Here is a 17,838-nt window from a genome sequence, read left to right on the forward strand (position 1 = left end):
GTTTGATCTTTACAAATAATTTTATCCAAAATATTCTCCAACCGATTGGCCATTATCTTTGACAAAATCTTCGCATCAACATTCAGTAATGAAATAGGTCTATGTGAAGCACAGTCAGTAGGATCTTTCTCTTTTTTAACAATTAAAGAAATAGAGGCCTCATAAAAAGTAGAGGGTAAGTCACCTTTCACAAAAGAATCCTTAAACATTTCCAACATATACGGAGAGAGCAACTTTCCAAATTTTTTATAAAATTCTACAGGATAGCCATCAAGTCCTGGGGACTTACCAGATTGCATTGAAAAAATAGCTTTATGAATTTCGGCTTCAGTAATTTGAGCATCGAGAACCTTTTGATCCTCAGCTGAGATTTTAGGGAAAACAATCTTTTGTAAAAAAAAAGCATTCATTTTAGAGGAATCTAATGGACATTGAGATTTATACAGCTCAGCATAAAAATCTTGAAAAATCTTATTAATTTCTTCATATTCCTGAGCTAAGGTACCATCTTTCCTACGAATTTTCATGATTTGCCTTTTGGCTGCAGCTATTTTTAATTGAGAAGTAAGCAGCTTATTATTTTTATCTCCAGACATATAAAATTGGCTCTTTAACTTAAGCAAATAACCTTCAATGGGATGAGTTAATAACAGGTTATATTGTGATTGAAGTTCCACCCTTTGTTTAAATAAATCAGTATTGGGGGAAATTGCATAAATATTATCTAAATCTTTAATTTGTTTTGAAATTCTATCTAATTCTGCTTTAGTTAGTTTTTTTAAGTTTAACTGAATAAGAAATAATCTGACCACGTAAATATGCTTTAAGTGTATCCCATATAACTAATTTAGACATACCCCCCATATCATTAAAAAGAAAAAATTCTTTTATCTGGATTTCAATGAAACTGACAAAGTCAGAGTTTTGCAATAATGTCTGAGACATGCGCCAAGGCGGGCGGGCAAGAATGACATCATCAAATTCAAAAGACAAACTCAGAGGCACAAGATCAGATATAGCAATAGCGTCATATTCACAAGTTTTAACACTAGGCAAGAAGCGGGGATCGATTATAATATAAACGATCCTCCAATATTTTTTATAAACATATGAGAAGAAAGAATATTTTCTATTATCGGGATGAAGATACCTCCACAAATCAATCAACCCAAAATCAATCAAAAAGGAATTATATGACGCGGATCGATTTGGTAGTCGCTGATTGGTTGAGCTCTTATCAATCATAGGATTTAAACAGCAATTAAAATCTCCACACATTATGAGCATATATTCATTTAAGTCAGGCAGTAAAGCAAATACCTTTTTAAAAAAAGGATCATCTAAGTTAGGGCCAGACAAATTAACCAAAACAACTTTTCTGTTACAGATTGTTCCTTTAACAATTAAAAATCCACCATTAGAATCTGATTCAATATCCTCTTGCATAAATATATTAGGTTTAATGAAAATAGACACGCCTTTTGTTTTACTCTGAGAGGTAGAGTGGAATTGCAAACCATTCCACCATCTAAAAAATCTATTTTGATCTCCCGCCCTGATAGGTGTCTCTTGAGCAAAAATTACATCAGGATGGAATCGGTTAATAATTTTAAAAGTCTTCTTTCGTTTAATAGGATGATTCCAACCACGTACATTCCAACTTATTATATTAATCTGTTTGAGCAGCATACTATAATTTCATTCTACTTTATACATGCACAGAGCACATACCAATACAGGATGATCAAAGATGGCGGTGATGAAGAATACAACCAAATAAAAAAACACGCATGCTCCAGAACCACCCAATGGGAAAAAAACCCACCCACCCACACCCAGAAACCCAAAAGAGGCAAACGATCTACGATAGAATTCAAAGCTGCTGACTGCTCTGTCTGTTTTCCTTCCCTCCCCCCAGTTAGTAAAAAAGTAGAGTGACCTTGTGAAAAAGACAATAAAGTCTCAGCAAAAAAAAAGTATTTACATTCCATCGACTAATAAACAAGAAAGAACCAAAATAATGTTATCTCTTATAGAGAGAAAAACCAGTGCCATCTTTAAGTTTAATATTAATCCCCTAAAAAAAGCTTTAAATTCAATTATAAAATGTTATAATAGAACAGAAAAAAATATATAAAAAGCCCTATTAGTAGGAAAAAAACTACCAATTAGCTACCAAGTATTAAATTAAAGGAACAAATTGCCTTATCTTCTTCCCTCAGTCATAGAATGTCCAGAGATCATTTGAACAGAGATACTTAAACCATAAATCTTTCCAAAGGAAAACCAATAATATGCAATAAAAAACAACACTCCGTCTTGTTTAATTAGTCTTTCGATGAAATATACAAGTGACCTTCATAAATCTTCTTTCCAAGATGCGAATAATATACAAATAGCCAAACAGCATTTCAGATGGATCATTCAACAGCAGCGTCGGTGACAGCGGCAGGTAAAGCCTGAACAAAATCCAAAGCAGCTTTTGGATCAGAAAAAGTACGAGAAGGAGAATTAGCATGGAAAATTTTAATTCTTGTCGGATACCTCAAAGACGGGAAAAGGTTTTTATCATATGCTTGTTTCATTACCAGGGCAAATTTTGATCTTTGTTCCATTATCTCTCTTGGATAATCTTCGTAGAAGCGGAGCTCAGATTCCATAAATCTAAAAACTCTCTGTTTTCTTGCCTGTCGCATTATTTGATCTTTAATTTTAAAGTGATGAAAGCAAACCAGAACAGATCTTGGTTTATTAGAATCCTTCGATTTTGAGATAAACGCCCTGTGTACCCTTTCTATAGCAGGCAGCTTTGATAGAATGGTAGGAAATAAAGTGTGGAAAAGCTTACCAAAGTAAGCCGTTAGATCTCCATCTTCAGCTCCTTCCTGCAGCCAAACAATTCTTATATTCCTTCGTCAAGACCTAGCTTCCAGGTCTATAATCTTATTTTGATATCTTTCCAAACGAGTTGTAGCTTCAGACAACTTTTGCTTAGTTATCTTCAATTCCTCTTGGTGTGAAATAACTTGAGTTTCCAGGTCTTCATGTTTTCCCAGAAATGACTTCATTTTATTATCATTCTTTTCTAGTTGGTCTTTAATTGATCCATTCTGATCCTTAATTGAATTCAGTGTCCCAACGATATCTTCAGCCCACGGATGGCATTTCATCAGATCTTTCCTTTTGCACCTTTCCTTTCCCATTACCTTTATCACTAGGTTCAGGTAAATTCTTCCCACTTCTTGTAAACATAGACATATTGATCCCCCTCAAGAATCAACAAGTAAAAATTTTAAATTCAAAGCTTACACTAGGGGGAAAGAAAGAAAACTAAGAGCAGCAGAAAAATACTGCTACTCCATTGGCAGACAGGGGCGGTCCCGCAGGCAATGATTGTAGATAAGTATTTCTACTTTATATAGGCTGTGCATTTATCGTATCATTCCTGCTTTTACTATATGTTACTGTTATTTTAGGTTTTATGTGTTATTTGGCATGATTTGGTAGGTTATTTTTGGGTCTGCAAATGCTCACAAATTTTTCCCCATATAAATAAATGGTAATTGCTTCTTTGCTTTACGACATTCCGGCTTACAAGCCATTTCATAGGAACGCTCTACCTTCGGATGGAGGGGGAAACCTGTATTCTATAAGGACAAATTCTGTGAATTTGTGATTTCCACAAGGACAAAGGCATGTAGGCGGCCTTTGGGCAAGTGATCGTTCTTCCCTGTACCCAGGGCAGCAGCGGAGTCCGGCAGCAGCAATAACAACTGAGCAGCCCTTATCAGGACAGCACTGCTCATCCTTTGACAGGGAGGGGCCGAGAAAAGTTGGCCTAAACATAACCTGCAGACAGATAACTGTTCAGCTTGCTGCAGCTGGCAGTTCATCCGCCAACATGGTTACACTCAAAGGAGAAGAAAGAAACTTCTGTTAGGATCATGGAATGTCCACACACTCGTGGACAGAGAGAACTCAGCAAGACCCCAAAGAAGAACAGCCCTTGTTGCCAAGGAACTTTCACGATACAATATTGACATCGCAGCCCTAATTGAAACCAGGCTGCAGAGGAAGGATCCCTGACTGAAACCACCAGTGGCTACACTTTCTTTTGGAAAGAAGTGCAAGATGAAGAGAGGATTCATGGAGTTGGATTTGCAGTCAAATCCAGCTTCCTGAAATAACTCTCCGACCTGCCTGTGGGAATCAACAAAAGGTTTATGTGGCTACTTCTGCCCTTCAGCCACAAACGTCACTCAACAGTCATCAGCGCTTATGCCCCCACCATGACCAGCAAATACAAGACCATTGAACAGTTCTATGCTGACCTTAGCTCTGTTCTGTGCTCAGTCCCTGCCAACGACAAACTAATCCTGCTCAGTGACTTCAATAGGCTGCGATCACAGTCGCTGGGAAGGGGTTCTAGGCAAACATAGTATTGGCAATATGAACAGCAACGGCCTCTTGCTCCTTAGCAAATGTGCAGAATATGACCTCCTCATCACAAACACAGTGCTCAGGCTGGCGAACAAGTACAAGACAACATGGATGCACCCAAGATCCAAGCATTGGCACATGATCAACTACGTTATAGTACGTCGCCAAGACATCCGGGATGTCCTCATCACCAGAGCCATGCAAGGAGCGGAGTGCTGGACTGACCACAGGCTTGTCCGCACCACACTGAAGCTATGTATTGCTCCCCACCATCCCAAGCGCCCTAAGTTCATCAGAACAGCTTTTAACACCGCCAGACTCCAAGAGCCGCTGTATCTTCACAAGCTCCAGACCACCCTTGATGTGAAGCTGTCTGCCAGTGGACCAACCCAGAAGTGGAATCACTTTAGACAGACGGTGATGGAGACAGCAAAATCAGTCCTCGGTCCCAAGGACCGGAACCACCAAGATTGGTTCGACAAAAATGACAGTGCCATCAAAGATCTCCTAGCCAGGAAGAACAAAGCATTCATGGATGGCAAAACGACTCAGGCTCCATTCCCAAAAAAGAGTGGTTCAAGTCCCTTCAGGCCCATGCCCAATGGGAAATTCACAAGATGCATGACCTGTGGTGGGATAGGAAAGCTGAACATACATAGAATAGTGCAGCACAGTACAGGCCCTTCGGCCCACTATGATGGGCCGACCCTCAAACCCTGCCTCCCATATAAGCCCCCTACCTTAGATTCCTCCATATACCTGTCTAGTAGTCTCTTAAACTTCACTAGTGTATCTGCCTCCACCACTGACTCAGGCAGTGCATTCCACGCACCAACCACTCTCTGAGTGAAAAACCGTCCTCTAATATCCCCCTTGAACTTCCCACCCCTTACCTTAAAGCCATGTCCTCTTGTATTGAGCAGTGGTGCCCTGGGGAAGAGGCGCTGGCTATCCACTCTATCTATTCCTCTTAATATCTTGTACACCTCTATCATGTCTCCTCTCATCTTCTCTCCAAAGAGTAAAGCCCTAGCTCCCTTAATCTCTGATCATAATGCATACTTTCTAAACCAAGCAGCATCCTGGTAAATCTCCTCTGTACCCTTTCCAATGCTTCCACATCCTTCCTATAGTGAGGTGACCAGAACTGGACTGCAGAGGTGCAACACTTCGCTGACATCAACAACTTGAAGCTGCTCTTCAACTCCATCAAGATGATCTTCGGCTCCTCAAGATCTGGTTCATCTCCACTGTTGTGTGCTGATGGAACCACACTACTAAAGGACAAAGAGAGCATCCAACACAGATGGAAAGAGCATTTCAGCCAGCTCCTGAACCGCCCTTCATCGGTCAACCAGTCTGCTCTGGACCAAATCCCCCAACAGCCTATTCACGAGGAACTAGATGATCCTCCCTCGATAGATGAAGTCAAGAAGGCTATCATGCAGCTGAGCAGTGGCAAGACGCCCGGCAAGGACGAAATACTTGCTGAACTGTGCAAGACACTCAGCAAGGAGTCACTTGAGGCTTTCCACAGCACCCTGACTAGCATTTGGGAAGAAGAAGAGATGCCCCCTGACCTCAGAGACACGATGATAATCGCCCTCTACAAAAATAAAGGTTCAAGGACCGACTGCGGGAGCTACAGAGGCATCTCGCTACTTTCCATTGCCGGAACAATCCAGCCCGCATCATCCTCAACAGACTGATTGCAACAGTGTCACAAGAGAACCTTCGAGTCGCAATGCGGCTTTCATCCCGAACGCAGCACTGTCGACATGATCTTCACAGTGAGACAGATACAGGAGAAGTGCCTGGAACAGAACTTGACATTATACTCTGTCTTCGTTGATCTGACGAAGGCGTTTGACACGGTCAACAGAAACTCGCTGTGGATCATCCTGAGAAAGCTTGGCTGCCCACAGAAATTCACTATACTCATCCGTCTGCTCCACGATGGCACGACAGGAGACGTGTTCTCAGATGGTTCCCCATCTGAGACTTCCAACATCTCAAATGGCGTGAAGCAAGGGTGCATTCTAACACCAGTGCTCTTCAATTTCTTCTTCACCCAAATGCTGAAGAATGCTGTTAAGGACTTAGACCTGGGTACTTACATAAGATATCGCCTAGACGGATCGATGTTTGACTGAGATGCCTTGCTGCAAAGGCCAAAATGTTGAGGAGGCTCATCACTGAAGCCCTGTTTGCTGATGACCGTGCCCTCATGGCCCACCAGGAGAACCACCTGCAGATGATTGTCGACAAGTTCTCCACAGCCTCAAAACTGTTTAGCCTGACAATCAGCCTCGGTAAGACAGAAGTTCTCCTACAACCTGCACCAAACAGTCACCCTCCTCAGCCATGCATCACCATCGACCGCACTGTCCTGAAGAATGTGGAGAGCTTCAAGTATCTAGGAAGTACCATCTCCAGTGACAGATCCCTTGACAAAGAGATCATAGCAAGGATTGAGAAAGCCAGCTAGGCACTCGGGAAACTCCGTGTCAAAGTTCTGGAGCACAAGGACATTCAGCTTTCAACCAAGCTCAAGGTGTACAAGGCCGTGGTCCTCACCTCTCTCCTGTACGGCTGCAAAACCTGGACCCTGTACTGCAAGCACATCAAACAGCTGGAGCAGTTTGACATGCGCTCTCTGCGGTCGATCATGAGGATTCGATGGCAGGACCGAATCACCAACCAGGAAGTCCTTGACAGAGCCAACAGCACAAGCATTGGGGCAAGGTTCCTCCAGGCCCAACTATGCTGGGCTGGCCATGGGTGAAACAAGAATCCCCAGGCAGCTGCTCTACGGTGTGCTTGAGCATGGCAATTGCAATCAGGGCCGCCCCAAAAAAAGATTCAAAGACAATCTGAAATCGTACATCAAATGGGCAGACCTCCAGCCTCGACAACTTGAGGAGTCTGCAGCCAACAGGGCTACGTGGTGCGCCCTGACCAGAAAACCTGCAGCTGAGTGAGGATGACCGAAATCAGCGCCTTGCAGCAGCACAAGTCCGACGCCACAAAGCTGTGTATGCACCCGTTCTAACAATCGCCATTCCATGTCCAACCTGCAACCGCACGTGTGCTTCGGCCTTCGGCCTCCAAAGCCACATGCGTATCCACAGATGACTGCACAATATTTAGTCTTCCTCGGACCCTGAGAGACAACCACCATAAGGACAAGTTTTCATAAACCAAACACAGGTAAAACAGGGGTTGCTTGTAGTATAGATTGTACCCTGAATAAATAATGTTAAAAACAATTAAATTTTGACGCTGACCTGCTTCAGTGAGTCAAAGACTACAGGATTTGTCACCTCATAAGCAATTTGAAGAGAAGCACCACCCATGTCCAATATGCCAACAGTACGTTTGCGGATCACAGAACCTTGATTGGGATTGCTGGACACGGTCACAGCAACCAATGCATCATCACCTGAAACCAATCAGAGAGAACCGGTAAAGGAAACAGCTGAAATTAGATCGGTAGCCGAATTGGAATTGGTTTATTATTGTCTCGTATACGGTGATAGTGAAAAGCTTGTCTTCCATTCTGTGGCATACAGCCTGCCCTGGGGTTGGAGGACATTGTGTGCATGAGTGGATAGTTGGGAGGGATGAAAGGGGCTTGCTTTGCTGTTCTGTTGTTGTTGCTTATGTTGTTCTGCTGAACATCGTAGGCATGCTATGCTGGTGCCGGAATGTGTGACAACACTTGCAGGCTACCCCCAGCAGATCCTTAGGTTGTGTTGGTTGTTATCATGAACAATGTGTTTCACTGTATGCTTTGATGTACATGTGATAAATAAATGAACCTGAATCTGTTCATACAGATTAGATCATTACACAATGTATTGAGGTAGACCAAGGTTACACAAGTCAGTAATACATACACGAAAAAGTACAGTGCAGGTAGACAATAAGATACAAAATCATAACGTCATAGATTGCAAGGTCAGGAGTCCAAATGATCATGCCAGTGAACTATTTAATAGTCTTATAACGGTGGGGTAGAAGCTGTCCTTGAGGTTCAGGCTTTTGCATCTTCTCCCCAATGGGACAGGAGATAAGAGAGAGTGGGGTCTTTGATTATGCTGGCTGCTTTATTGAGGCACTGAGAAGCACAGACAAGGTCCATGGAGAGGATGCTGGCTGAATTAAACCCAACAGATAGATGAAATAAGAGAAAGATTACATTTTTGTACTGGCTATCACAAGCCCTGGAAGACCTAAAGCACTTCACAGTTAATGAAGAAATTTCTGAAGAGCATTTATTCTCACAAGTATTTTAAAAAGAGCTAGTAAATACACAGTAATCTCCTATAAACAGCACTGTGATGATGAATAGATCATCTATTTTGTGAGTATTGTCCAGGGCAATGGATAAGGAAGATGACATCCCTCACAAAACAGAGGTCAGTGGGGAAATCTCCAGAGAAAGATGCAAGGGTGTCACCAACAGCATAGTCCATGAATGCAGAGCCTTTAACTAGAAACGTTAACTGTTTTCATCTGAATATCTCTAGTAATTTCTGTTTTGGTTTTATGTATTAAGGCAGGCCATTTTCTTTCTCTCCATATTCATTTTGGGGATATGGGGAATGCTGGCAAAGTCAACAGCTAAGACAGAAATTGTGAAACCTTTCTTCTCATAAGGGGCGCTGGAAACTTAGAACTCTCTCAAACAAAATAGTGGAAGCAATTAATTTTAAATCTGAGCTCCACCAATTTTGACAGCTAAGAACATTGATAGATATGGCAGGGGAGAGAAAGAGAATTAAGATGAAGATTTACCATTATCTCAATGATAATGAATTTTGTTTGCCAGTCATGATGAAGGGTCTCAGCTCAAAACATTGACTGCTCATTTCCCTGCCTGACCTGCTGAGTTCTGTGTGTGTGCATGTGCATGCATGTTACCTTTGTTTGCTTCTGCTTGACTTATTTCCTGAAGGAACTGTTGAGTTTAAAGCCACAGGTCATGCTAATGCTGCTACGGAAAGCTTTCTGGTACTTAAACGAAGTAAGCATCAAACAGAAAGTGTCTAAATCCAAGGGAGGAAGCAAAATTTACATTTACTTGAAAGATATGCTGACAAGAATAAAACAAAGAAAGGTTGAGAGAAGAACCATACATACTGCAGATTCCATTTAAAAGGCAGCCACTCTGGCAGTGTAGGACTCATTCAGCACAGCATCAGTAGACAGAACTCGATTTTGTTTATTATTGTTATATGTACAGAGAAAGAATGAAAACCACCCAGGCAGATCATTCTATACAGACGTAAATCGATGTAGCACAGAAAGAAGACAGTAAGAATGCAGAATAGTGTTACAGTTACAGAGGAAATGCAGTCAGACAAATAAAATGCAAGAGCCACGGAAGGATACAATGAGAAATCGAGAGTCTTATAACAGCTGTTCTTGTGCATCAAGGGATGTCTTCTCAAGCTATTGCATCTTCCTGATGGAAAAGTGGGGGTGGAGGAGACAGAGTATATGAGGTAAGAGGGGTTATGTTGGCTTTTTTCCTGAGACAGTACGAAGTGTAGACAGAGTCTATGGAGGGGAAGCAATGGAGAAGTGAATGACTTAAAAGCTATTTCTTCTTTCCTCTTCAAAGATGCTGCCTGATCAAGTTTTTGTTCTTTTTTCAGATTTAAAATATCTGGAATATTTGCTTTTAGTTATTCTAAAGACATGTATTATTGTGCTTAGGGCGTGAGGTAAAGAGGTGGAGGTCAATGATAATGAAAATTATTACTCATGGTGAGTAAAATAGGGCAGGCTGTGAACACCTCAGTGGACAGAGAAATAAAGATTGCACGCAATATCAGAGTGATTGGGTAGAATTGTAAACACAGCAGTATGAACAGGCAGACTTACTATCTTCAATATGGTCAAACCGTCCAAGAACAAAGTTGATTCCAATCCAGGCATAGACCCCTGTCAAAATATTTCTACATTACAAGCTTGAAACATGGTACAAAAATAGCAGCATTTCAGAATATAAACATCAGGTTTAGACAAGCAGATCAAATTTCAAGGAGAGAATCCGAATCAGGTTTATTATCACTGACATGTCGTCAAAATTGTTGTTTTGCTGCAGTAGTACAGTGCAATACATTAAAAAATATTCCGTTACAAAAAAGATCATAAAGAATGGAGCAGAATTAGGCCATTCAGCCTATTGAATCTGCTGCATTTATTACAAGAAATAATAAAAACAAATATACAGTGCAATAAGAGAGCAAAATACTGAGGTAGTGTTCATTGACCATTCAGAAATCAGATGACAGAGGGGAAGAAGCTGTTCTTAAAATATTGAGTGTGGGTCTTCAGGCTCCTGTACCTCTTTTCTGATGGCAGCAATGAAAAGAGGGCAGATCATGGATGCCACTTCCTTGAGGCACTGTCTTTTGAAGAATAATTTATAGCTGGATATCAAAAAGATATCATTAACTGAATTTTGAAGAGTTAGAAACACAAGGAAGTCTGAAGATGCTGGAAATCAGCAAGACAGGCAGCATCTGTGGAAATGAATAGATAGTCGATGTTTTGGGCTCAGACCATTCTTCAGTCCTGATGAAGGGTCTCGGCCCGAAACACCGACTATACATCCATTCTGATTGATGCTGCCTAGACCTGCTGAGGTCTTCCAGCATTTTGAAGACACAGATGTTTCTAAACATTCACATGTATTTTAAGACTGAACTAAATGGTAAAGTAAGGATTTGATGCACTGACAAAAATCGTTTGAACAACATGCTGACTCTAGTTGTAGAATTCCCATATATGAGCAAGCTAGATAGTCAAGGGCTTATTGATCAAATAACATTGAGTCATCATCTTGGTACAAAGATACCGAGAGAGATTAAACTGAAATAAAATGTGAGAGAAATTGCTGCTGTTTTATTAAGTTCCACGAGTTAATTATTAACCTTCGTCATCCACAAACAATTTGATAAGCTGATTAGTTCAGGAATATTCCGAACTGGAAGCACGCGAACCCTGAGTGACAATAGCAGGGTATCCTGGCATTGTCTCCTTCCCTCTCTACCTGCACGCAGCTAAAATCATGCAGTGAATTAAGTAAAACAGAACTGGAGATGAAACTCCAGCAAAAGTGACCATAAACTACCAAGCTGTCACAGAAGCTGAACTCCAGAGGTGAGGTGAACGTGACTGCCCCTTACATCACGGCAACATGTGATGGAGTGCAGCATCAAGAAACACGAGTACAACTCAAGTTAACAGGTATGAAGGGGAGACACTCTGATAGAGCCACATCTTGAGTTCCTCCCCTCCAAACCACACCTCACCCTGTTAATGGAGATACGCCACCAGCTCTCTTGGGGCAATGCAGAAATTAGTCATGTTCAGGTTTAATTGTCATTCAACCATATGCATATATACAGTAAACGAAACAATGTTCCTCTGGAGCTGAAGTGTATAACACAGTACATACCGTCACACACAGTAACGATGGCACGTACAGTTACAAAAGTATTAGTACAAGTTCCTGAGTGGCATGGCCTGAAGATTAGTGGTGCATGGGATGTCCCAATGGTGGGAATGCTTCACAAGAGGGCAAGAGCAGACTAAGGAGTAGGTCATCAATATCTAATTTATTAATCTGATTATATTTAATTAAGTTTCTTAATATGGTCTGCCTAGCATATCAGTCCCGATCTATTGGAAGAGAGATGATACTTGGCTACCCTCTGAATTGGCCAAGAAAGCCATTAGTTATAGTTTGCCAAATTATTCAACTGAGGCAGAAAAGGGATAAAACAGTAGACAACTTGACAGCAACATACAAACTGCTTGAGGAACTCAGCATGTCAGGCAACATCTACGGAAATGAATAATTAGGTGACATTTTGGGCCAAGCTACTTTTTCAGGAGTGGAAAGTTGGGGGGGGTGGGGGGGGAGAGGAAAGAGGAAGCAATACAAACAAGAAGGTGATAGATAAAGCCAGTTGAGGGGAAAGGTAGGTGGGTGAAGGTGGAGCAATGAAGCGAGAAGCTGGGAGGTGACAGACTGAAGGTGGAGGAATCTGATAAGCGAGCAGAGTGGACTTGTTATCATCGTAGGAACAACATTGGATGAGATGAAATCTCTTATGTCTGGCGGACCTTATAGTTACAAATATCTCGGAACTAGTGTCCCTCACTGTGGAAGCAGAACTCACAGACAAACACCATGCCAGATTCCTGCATCATAATCCCTGAGAACATCCTGTCCCATTAGCATGATCACCAGGACTCTCATGGGCAAGGAATCATCCTCCACATTACTACCTAATGTACAACCTTAGCTGATCAATGCTGAATAACAAGTGGATGCAGTTCTGTCAGCCCATCACCTGCACTAACTTTGGGGCACCATCAATCTGACTCTGCTGTCTAAGCAATGAAGAATAAAACTGGGATTCCAGTAGGTAGGGGAGGAGGCAATATGGGAGATAAACCAACCTGATTTCATCCTCCACATTTGCTTGTGATTGATGCAATTGACCAAGCCAACGACAATAAAATACTGTGACTTCATCATTGGCCAATGAAATAGACACAGGACACATCAGCAGTTGTGTAACAGGCGTACATGTCATTTACAGTGATGGTTTCATTGGCAACTATTTTGTGTAACACCTCTGTTCAATTGGTATCGGTAACCCCTCAACGTCACTTTATTTCTCCTTTCTGCATGAACTAGTCCAAAAAGGCTCAATATAAGTTCGAGAACGAGCACCACGCCTTCCATCTCAACATTATACATCTCAAGATCTTTTCGATAAGTGAGCTAATCTAGCCTTGTAACTCAGATTTACCCATTTAATCACATGCACATCAAAACATACAGTGAACCAACATAACCAAAGGATGGGTTGGGGGCAGTCCGCAAGTGTTGCCACACATTCTGGCGCCAACATAGCATGCCCACAATGTTCAGCAGAACAGCAACAAAACAACAACAGGAAAACAAGTCCCTTTACTCCTTCCCAAGTACAGGTGTCACCCGCTTTTCGAACATTCACTTTACAAAACCTCACTGTTACGAAAGACCTACATTAGTTCCCTGTTTTCGCTAACAGAAGGTGTTTTTACTGTTACGAAAAAAGGCAGCATGTGAAAAAAGCAGCACGCACCCCGAGCAGCCACTCCTCCCCGGATTCGGAACGGCATTCTCACCAGCATTGCTTAAACACGTGCCTGTGAGCATCTGTTAGCAAGATGAGTTCTGAGGTATCGGAAAAGCCTAAAAGAGCTCGTAAGGGTGTTACACTTAGTGTAAAACTAGACATAATTAAGCGTTTCGATCATGGTGAACGAAGTAAGGACAAAGTGAGTTTGGCTTGTGGAAGTTGACGAAGGTGATGTTGAAGAGGTTTTGGGATCCCATGACCAAGAACTAATAGATGAAGAGCTGATGCAACTGGAAGAGGAAAGGATAACAATCGAAACCGAATGTAGTAGCAAACAGACCGAAAGTGAAGTCGTCCAGGAACTGAACGTGATGCAACTGCTTGAGATTTTCGCTGCAATGATAAAGTACGACTTTAATTTTGAATGTGTATGTCGGTTTAGGGCATATTTGCAAGATGATTTGAGTGTTTACAAAGAACTGTATGATAGAAAAATGCGCGAGGCTAGCAGTCAAGCAAGCCTTCAGCAGATGACGAACCTCGAACTTCGACATCGAGGCAGGCAGACATAGAAGAAGATGACCTGCCTGCCCTGATCGATGATGAGATGACACCCCAGTGTCCCGCCACCCCAATCTCCGGGCTGCAGAGAATGCAGCGGTAGCCGGGACACATCCAGCACATCTTTAAGAAAAAAGCCGAAATAGACAAGCTAATTAATTAGGTGCCGCCTGGCATGTAAATTTCGGCCCAGATCAGAGGCTTTTGCCGACTGCGTCGCCTCTGATCTGGGCCGACATTTACGTGCCGGGCAGCACCTAATTAATTAGCTTGTTTATTTTGACTTTTTTCTTAAAGATGTGCTGGGTGCATCCCGGCTACCGCTGGACCGCTGCATACTTCACAGATCGGTATTGGTCGGTGGCTCGGAGGGTGGGGGCCACTGCACCACCCCAACCTCCGACGACTCAGCCTAACACATCATCATCAGTGTGCTCGATGTCTTCCTGATTCCCGTAAGTGATACTACACTGTACATACATTATTTCTACTTTATATAGGTTGTGTATTTTTAGGTGTTATTTGGTATGATTTGGCAGCTTCATAGCTTAAAGATTACTGGAGAGAGTGTTTCTGCCGAGAGCGCTTGTGTGAGATTTTCGCTACCGAGAACAGTGTGGAAATGATTGTAGAGAAGTATTTCTATTTCATATAGGCTGTGTATTTATCATATCATTCCTGCTTTTACTATATGTTACTGTTATTTTAGGTTTTATGTGTTATTTGGCATGATTTGGTAGGTTATTTTTGGGTCTGCGAACGCTCACAAATTTTTCCCATATAAATAAATGGTAATTGCTTCTTCGCTTTACGACCTTCTGGCTTACGAACTGTTTCATAGGAATGCTCTACCTTCGGATGGCGGGGGAAACCTGTACTCACCCATCCATTCACACATACAGACAGTTCCCTCAACCCAGGACTGGCTACTTCTGGGCCTCCAGCCTCTATTTCCAGTATTCACATTATTTCTCTCTCTCTTCACATAGCTGTTCCAGTGCACAACTCCCGCACACACATCTTTTGCTATTTACCAGCCTTTATTGTTGTGGTTCAGCTGGCTCACTTTGATTGATTCTACTCTTTCCCGCATTACCGACCTCTCCTTGTATTTAGATAGATACATACATACTTTATTGATCCCAAAGGAAATTACAGTGATACAGTAGCATTACAAATATATATATGAAAAAAAATATAAAAAGTTACCCTAAAAATATGATGTACAAGATTAGTCAAAGACTTGAAAGATTTCTAAGTTCATTTATATATACACTTTTCATATTTCTTAAATTATAGTATATTTTACATATTGCACTGTACCACTGCTGCAAAACAACAAATTCCATGACATGTCAGTGATAGTAAACTGATTCTGATTCTAATTCTGAAGTAGTCAATTGCTCTTTTGGGTTATTCTGATGAGAAACTTGGATATAGAATGCACGATACTGCGGACAGACAGAAACTGCTAAGATAGGGAGCAGAAACTGTGTTGTTAGTGCTTTGTTACACATACCTGTTCCGAAGGGTCTTCGACCAGAAATATTAACTATTTTCCCTTCTAGAGATTATGCTCAATCTACTGAGGGCTACAAGCATCGTCTATTTTTTATTTCAGATTTCTAACATCTGCACTCCTTTGTTTAGCACGAATTGGTGCAGATAAGGTGGATAGCCACAGGGTCGAGGAGTATAAAACTACAGGGCATGGATTTAAGAGGAGAGGGGGAAGATTTAAAGGGGACATGAGAGGGAAACCTTCCCACACAGAGGGTGGTGGGCAAAAGGAACTAGCTGCTGGTGAAAGTGGCACAGGGTAGCACAGTGTTTATGGTTAATGGTTGGCAAAGTTTTGAGGGATATGGGCCAAATGCAAACCGGATTAACTCAAGCAAGGCACCTTAGTGGGTATGGGTGAATTGGGGCAAAAGAACTGTTTCTGTGCTCTATAGATATGAATGTATGATACACACCTTCTTGTTTACCAGATATCACTTCTGCATGCGACTCTGAGAACAGGAAGTCAAATTCCACTGGCACATTAACATAAAGGTTCTGGAGAATGGCGCCCTGTTGGCTGAAGAGATGCAAGACATTTGAATTCCAATATGATTTCCCTTCAACAGCAACCATGGAAACCAATGAGCCCTCTTGGCAAATTCTCCCTTTATAACTTAGAACCAAATCTCCTGCAGCTGACACTGGGATAAGTCTGGGATCTTACACTCTCAAAGAGATTTTACAGGTAAATGTTTTAACACTGGATGAAGGCTATGGGTGGCTTTGACTGCTGCAGAAGACAACACTCACTCTTGAGCAGGATTTGTACTCTGGACTTTACCGTTTTCTCAGTTTGATTGCTCCTCGAATTCCCTGCTGGTGTACACACCCACCCACACTGCACTTGGAACTGCCTGGTGGTGTGCAAACCCACAGCTGCCTTGAGTGCAGAATGTCCTGAGGAGGGTATCCATGATCACAGCTTGACATGTGCATTGAAATCTGTCCCACTATAGATTTTCAGACCATTCAAATTTGATAGGTTTCAATAAGGTCACCCCTCATTCTTCTGAATTCCAGCGAGTACTGCCCCAGAGTTATCAAGCGCTCCTCATTCAATACATCTTTCATTCCCTGAATCATTTTTGTGAACCTCCTTTGAACCCTCTCCAGTGTCAGCACATGCTTTCACAGATCGGGGCCCAAACTACACACAATACTCCAAATGAGGCCTCAGCAGTGCTTTATAAAGCCTCAACATTACATCTTTGCTCTTATATTCTAGTCCTCTCGAAATGAATGCAAATGTTGTATTTGCCTTCCTCATCACCAACTCAACCTTTTAGGGAATCCTGCAGGTGGGCTCCCAAGACACTTTGCACTTCCGATTTTTGAATTTTCTCCCTCTTTAGAAAATAGACTATGCTTTTATTCCTTCTACCAAAGTGCATGACAATACACTTCCTGACACAGTACCCCATCTCACATGTCTTTGCCCATTCTTCTAATCCAGCCAAATCCTTCTGCAGCCTCCCTGCTTCTTCAACACTACCTCCTCCTCCACCCATCGTCTGCAAACCTGGCCACAAAGCCATCAATTCCTTCATCCAAGTCGTTGACATACAATGTAAAAAAAAGTCAGTCCCAACACCGACCCCTGTGGAACACCACCAGTCACCAGCAGCAAATCAGAAAAGGGCTCCCTTTGTACCCTCTCCGCCTCCTGCCGATAAGCCAATGCTCCAACCATGCTGGTATCTTCCCTGTAATACTATGGGCTCTTATTTGTTAAGCAGCCTCATGCACATCATGTTTTCAAAGGCCTTCTGAAAATCCAAGTACATAACTTCCACCAGTCTCCATTGTCTATCTTGCTTGTTATTTCCTCAAGGAATTCCAACAGATTTGTTAGGCAAGATTTTCCTTTACATAGAAACATAGAAAACAGGTGCAGGAGTAGGCCATTTGGCCCTTCGAGCCTGCACCGCCATTCAGTATGATCATGGCTGATCATCCAACTCAGAACCCTGTACCAGCCTTTCCTCCATACCCCCTGATCCCTTTAGCCACAAGGGCCATATCTAACTCCCTCTCAAATATAGCCAATTAACTGGCCTCAACTGTTTCGTGGCAGAGAATTCCACAGATTCACCACTCTCTGTGTGAAGAAGTTTTTCTC

General features: G+C 42.1%; 1 protein-coding gene across 3 annotated transcripts in view; it reads right to left on the reverse strand.

Annotated features, from left to right (window-relative positions):
- LOC140185576 (ectonucleoside triphosphate diphosphohydrolase 4-like) overlaps window positions 1–17,838 on the reverse strand; it is a 102,330-nt gene that overhangs the window by 24,060 nt on the left and 60,432 nt on the right. For 2 of the 3 annotated variants that reach the window (XM_072238932.1, XM_072238930.1), the window contains 3 exons: window positions 16,133–16,236; window positions 10,333–10,392; window positions 7,728–7,882 (listed from right to left, as the gene is read on the reverse strand). In XM_072238932.1, coding sequence (XP_072095033.1) covers window positions 7,728–7,882; window positions 10,333–10,392; window positions 16,133–16,236 — 319 coding nt within the window. The remainder of the gene's footprint in view (window positions 1–7,727; window positions 7,883–10,332; window positions 10,393–16,132; window positions 16,237–17,838) is intronic. The other variant, XM_072238931.1, reaches the window with a different exon arrangement.

Source organism: Mobula birostris, chromosome 21, assembly GCF_030028105.1.
Source record: "Mobula birostris isolate sMobBir1 chromosome 21, sMobBir1.hap1, whole genome shotgun sequence".
NCBI classification, from domain to species: domain Eukaryota; kingdom Metazoa; phylum Chordata; class Chondrichthyes; order Myliobatiformes; family Myliobatidae; genus Mobula; species Mobula birostris.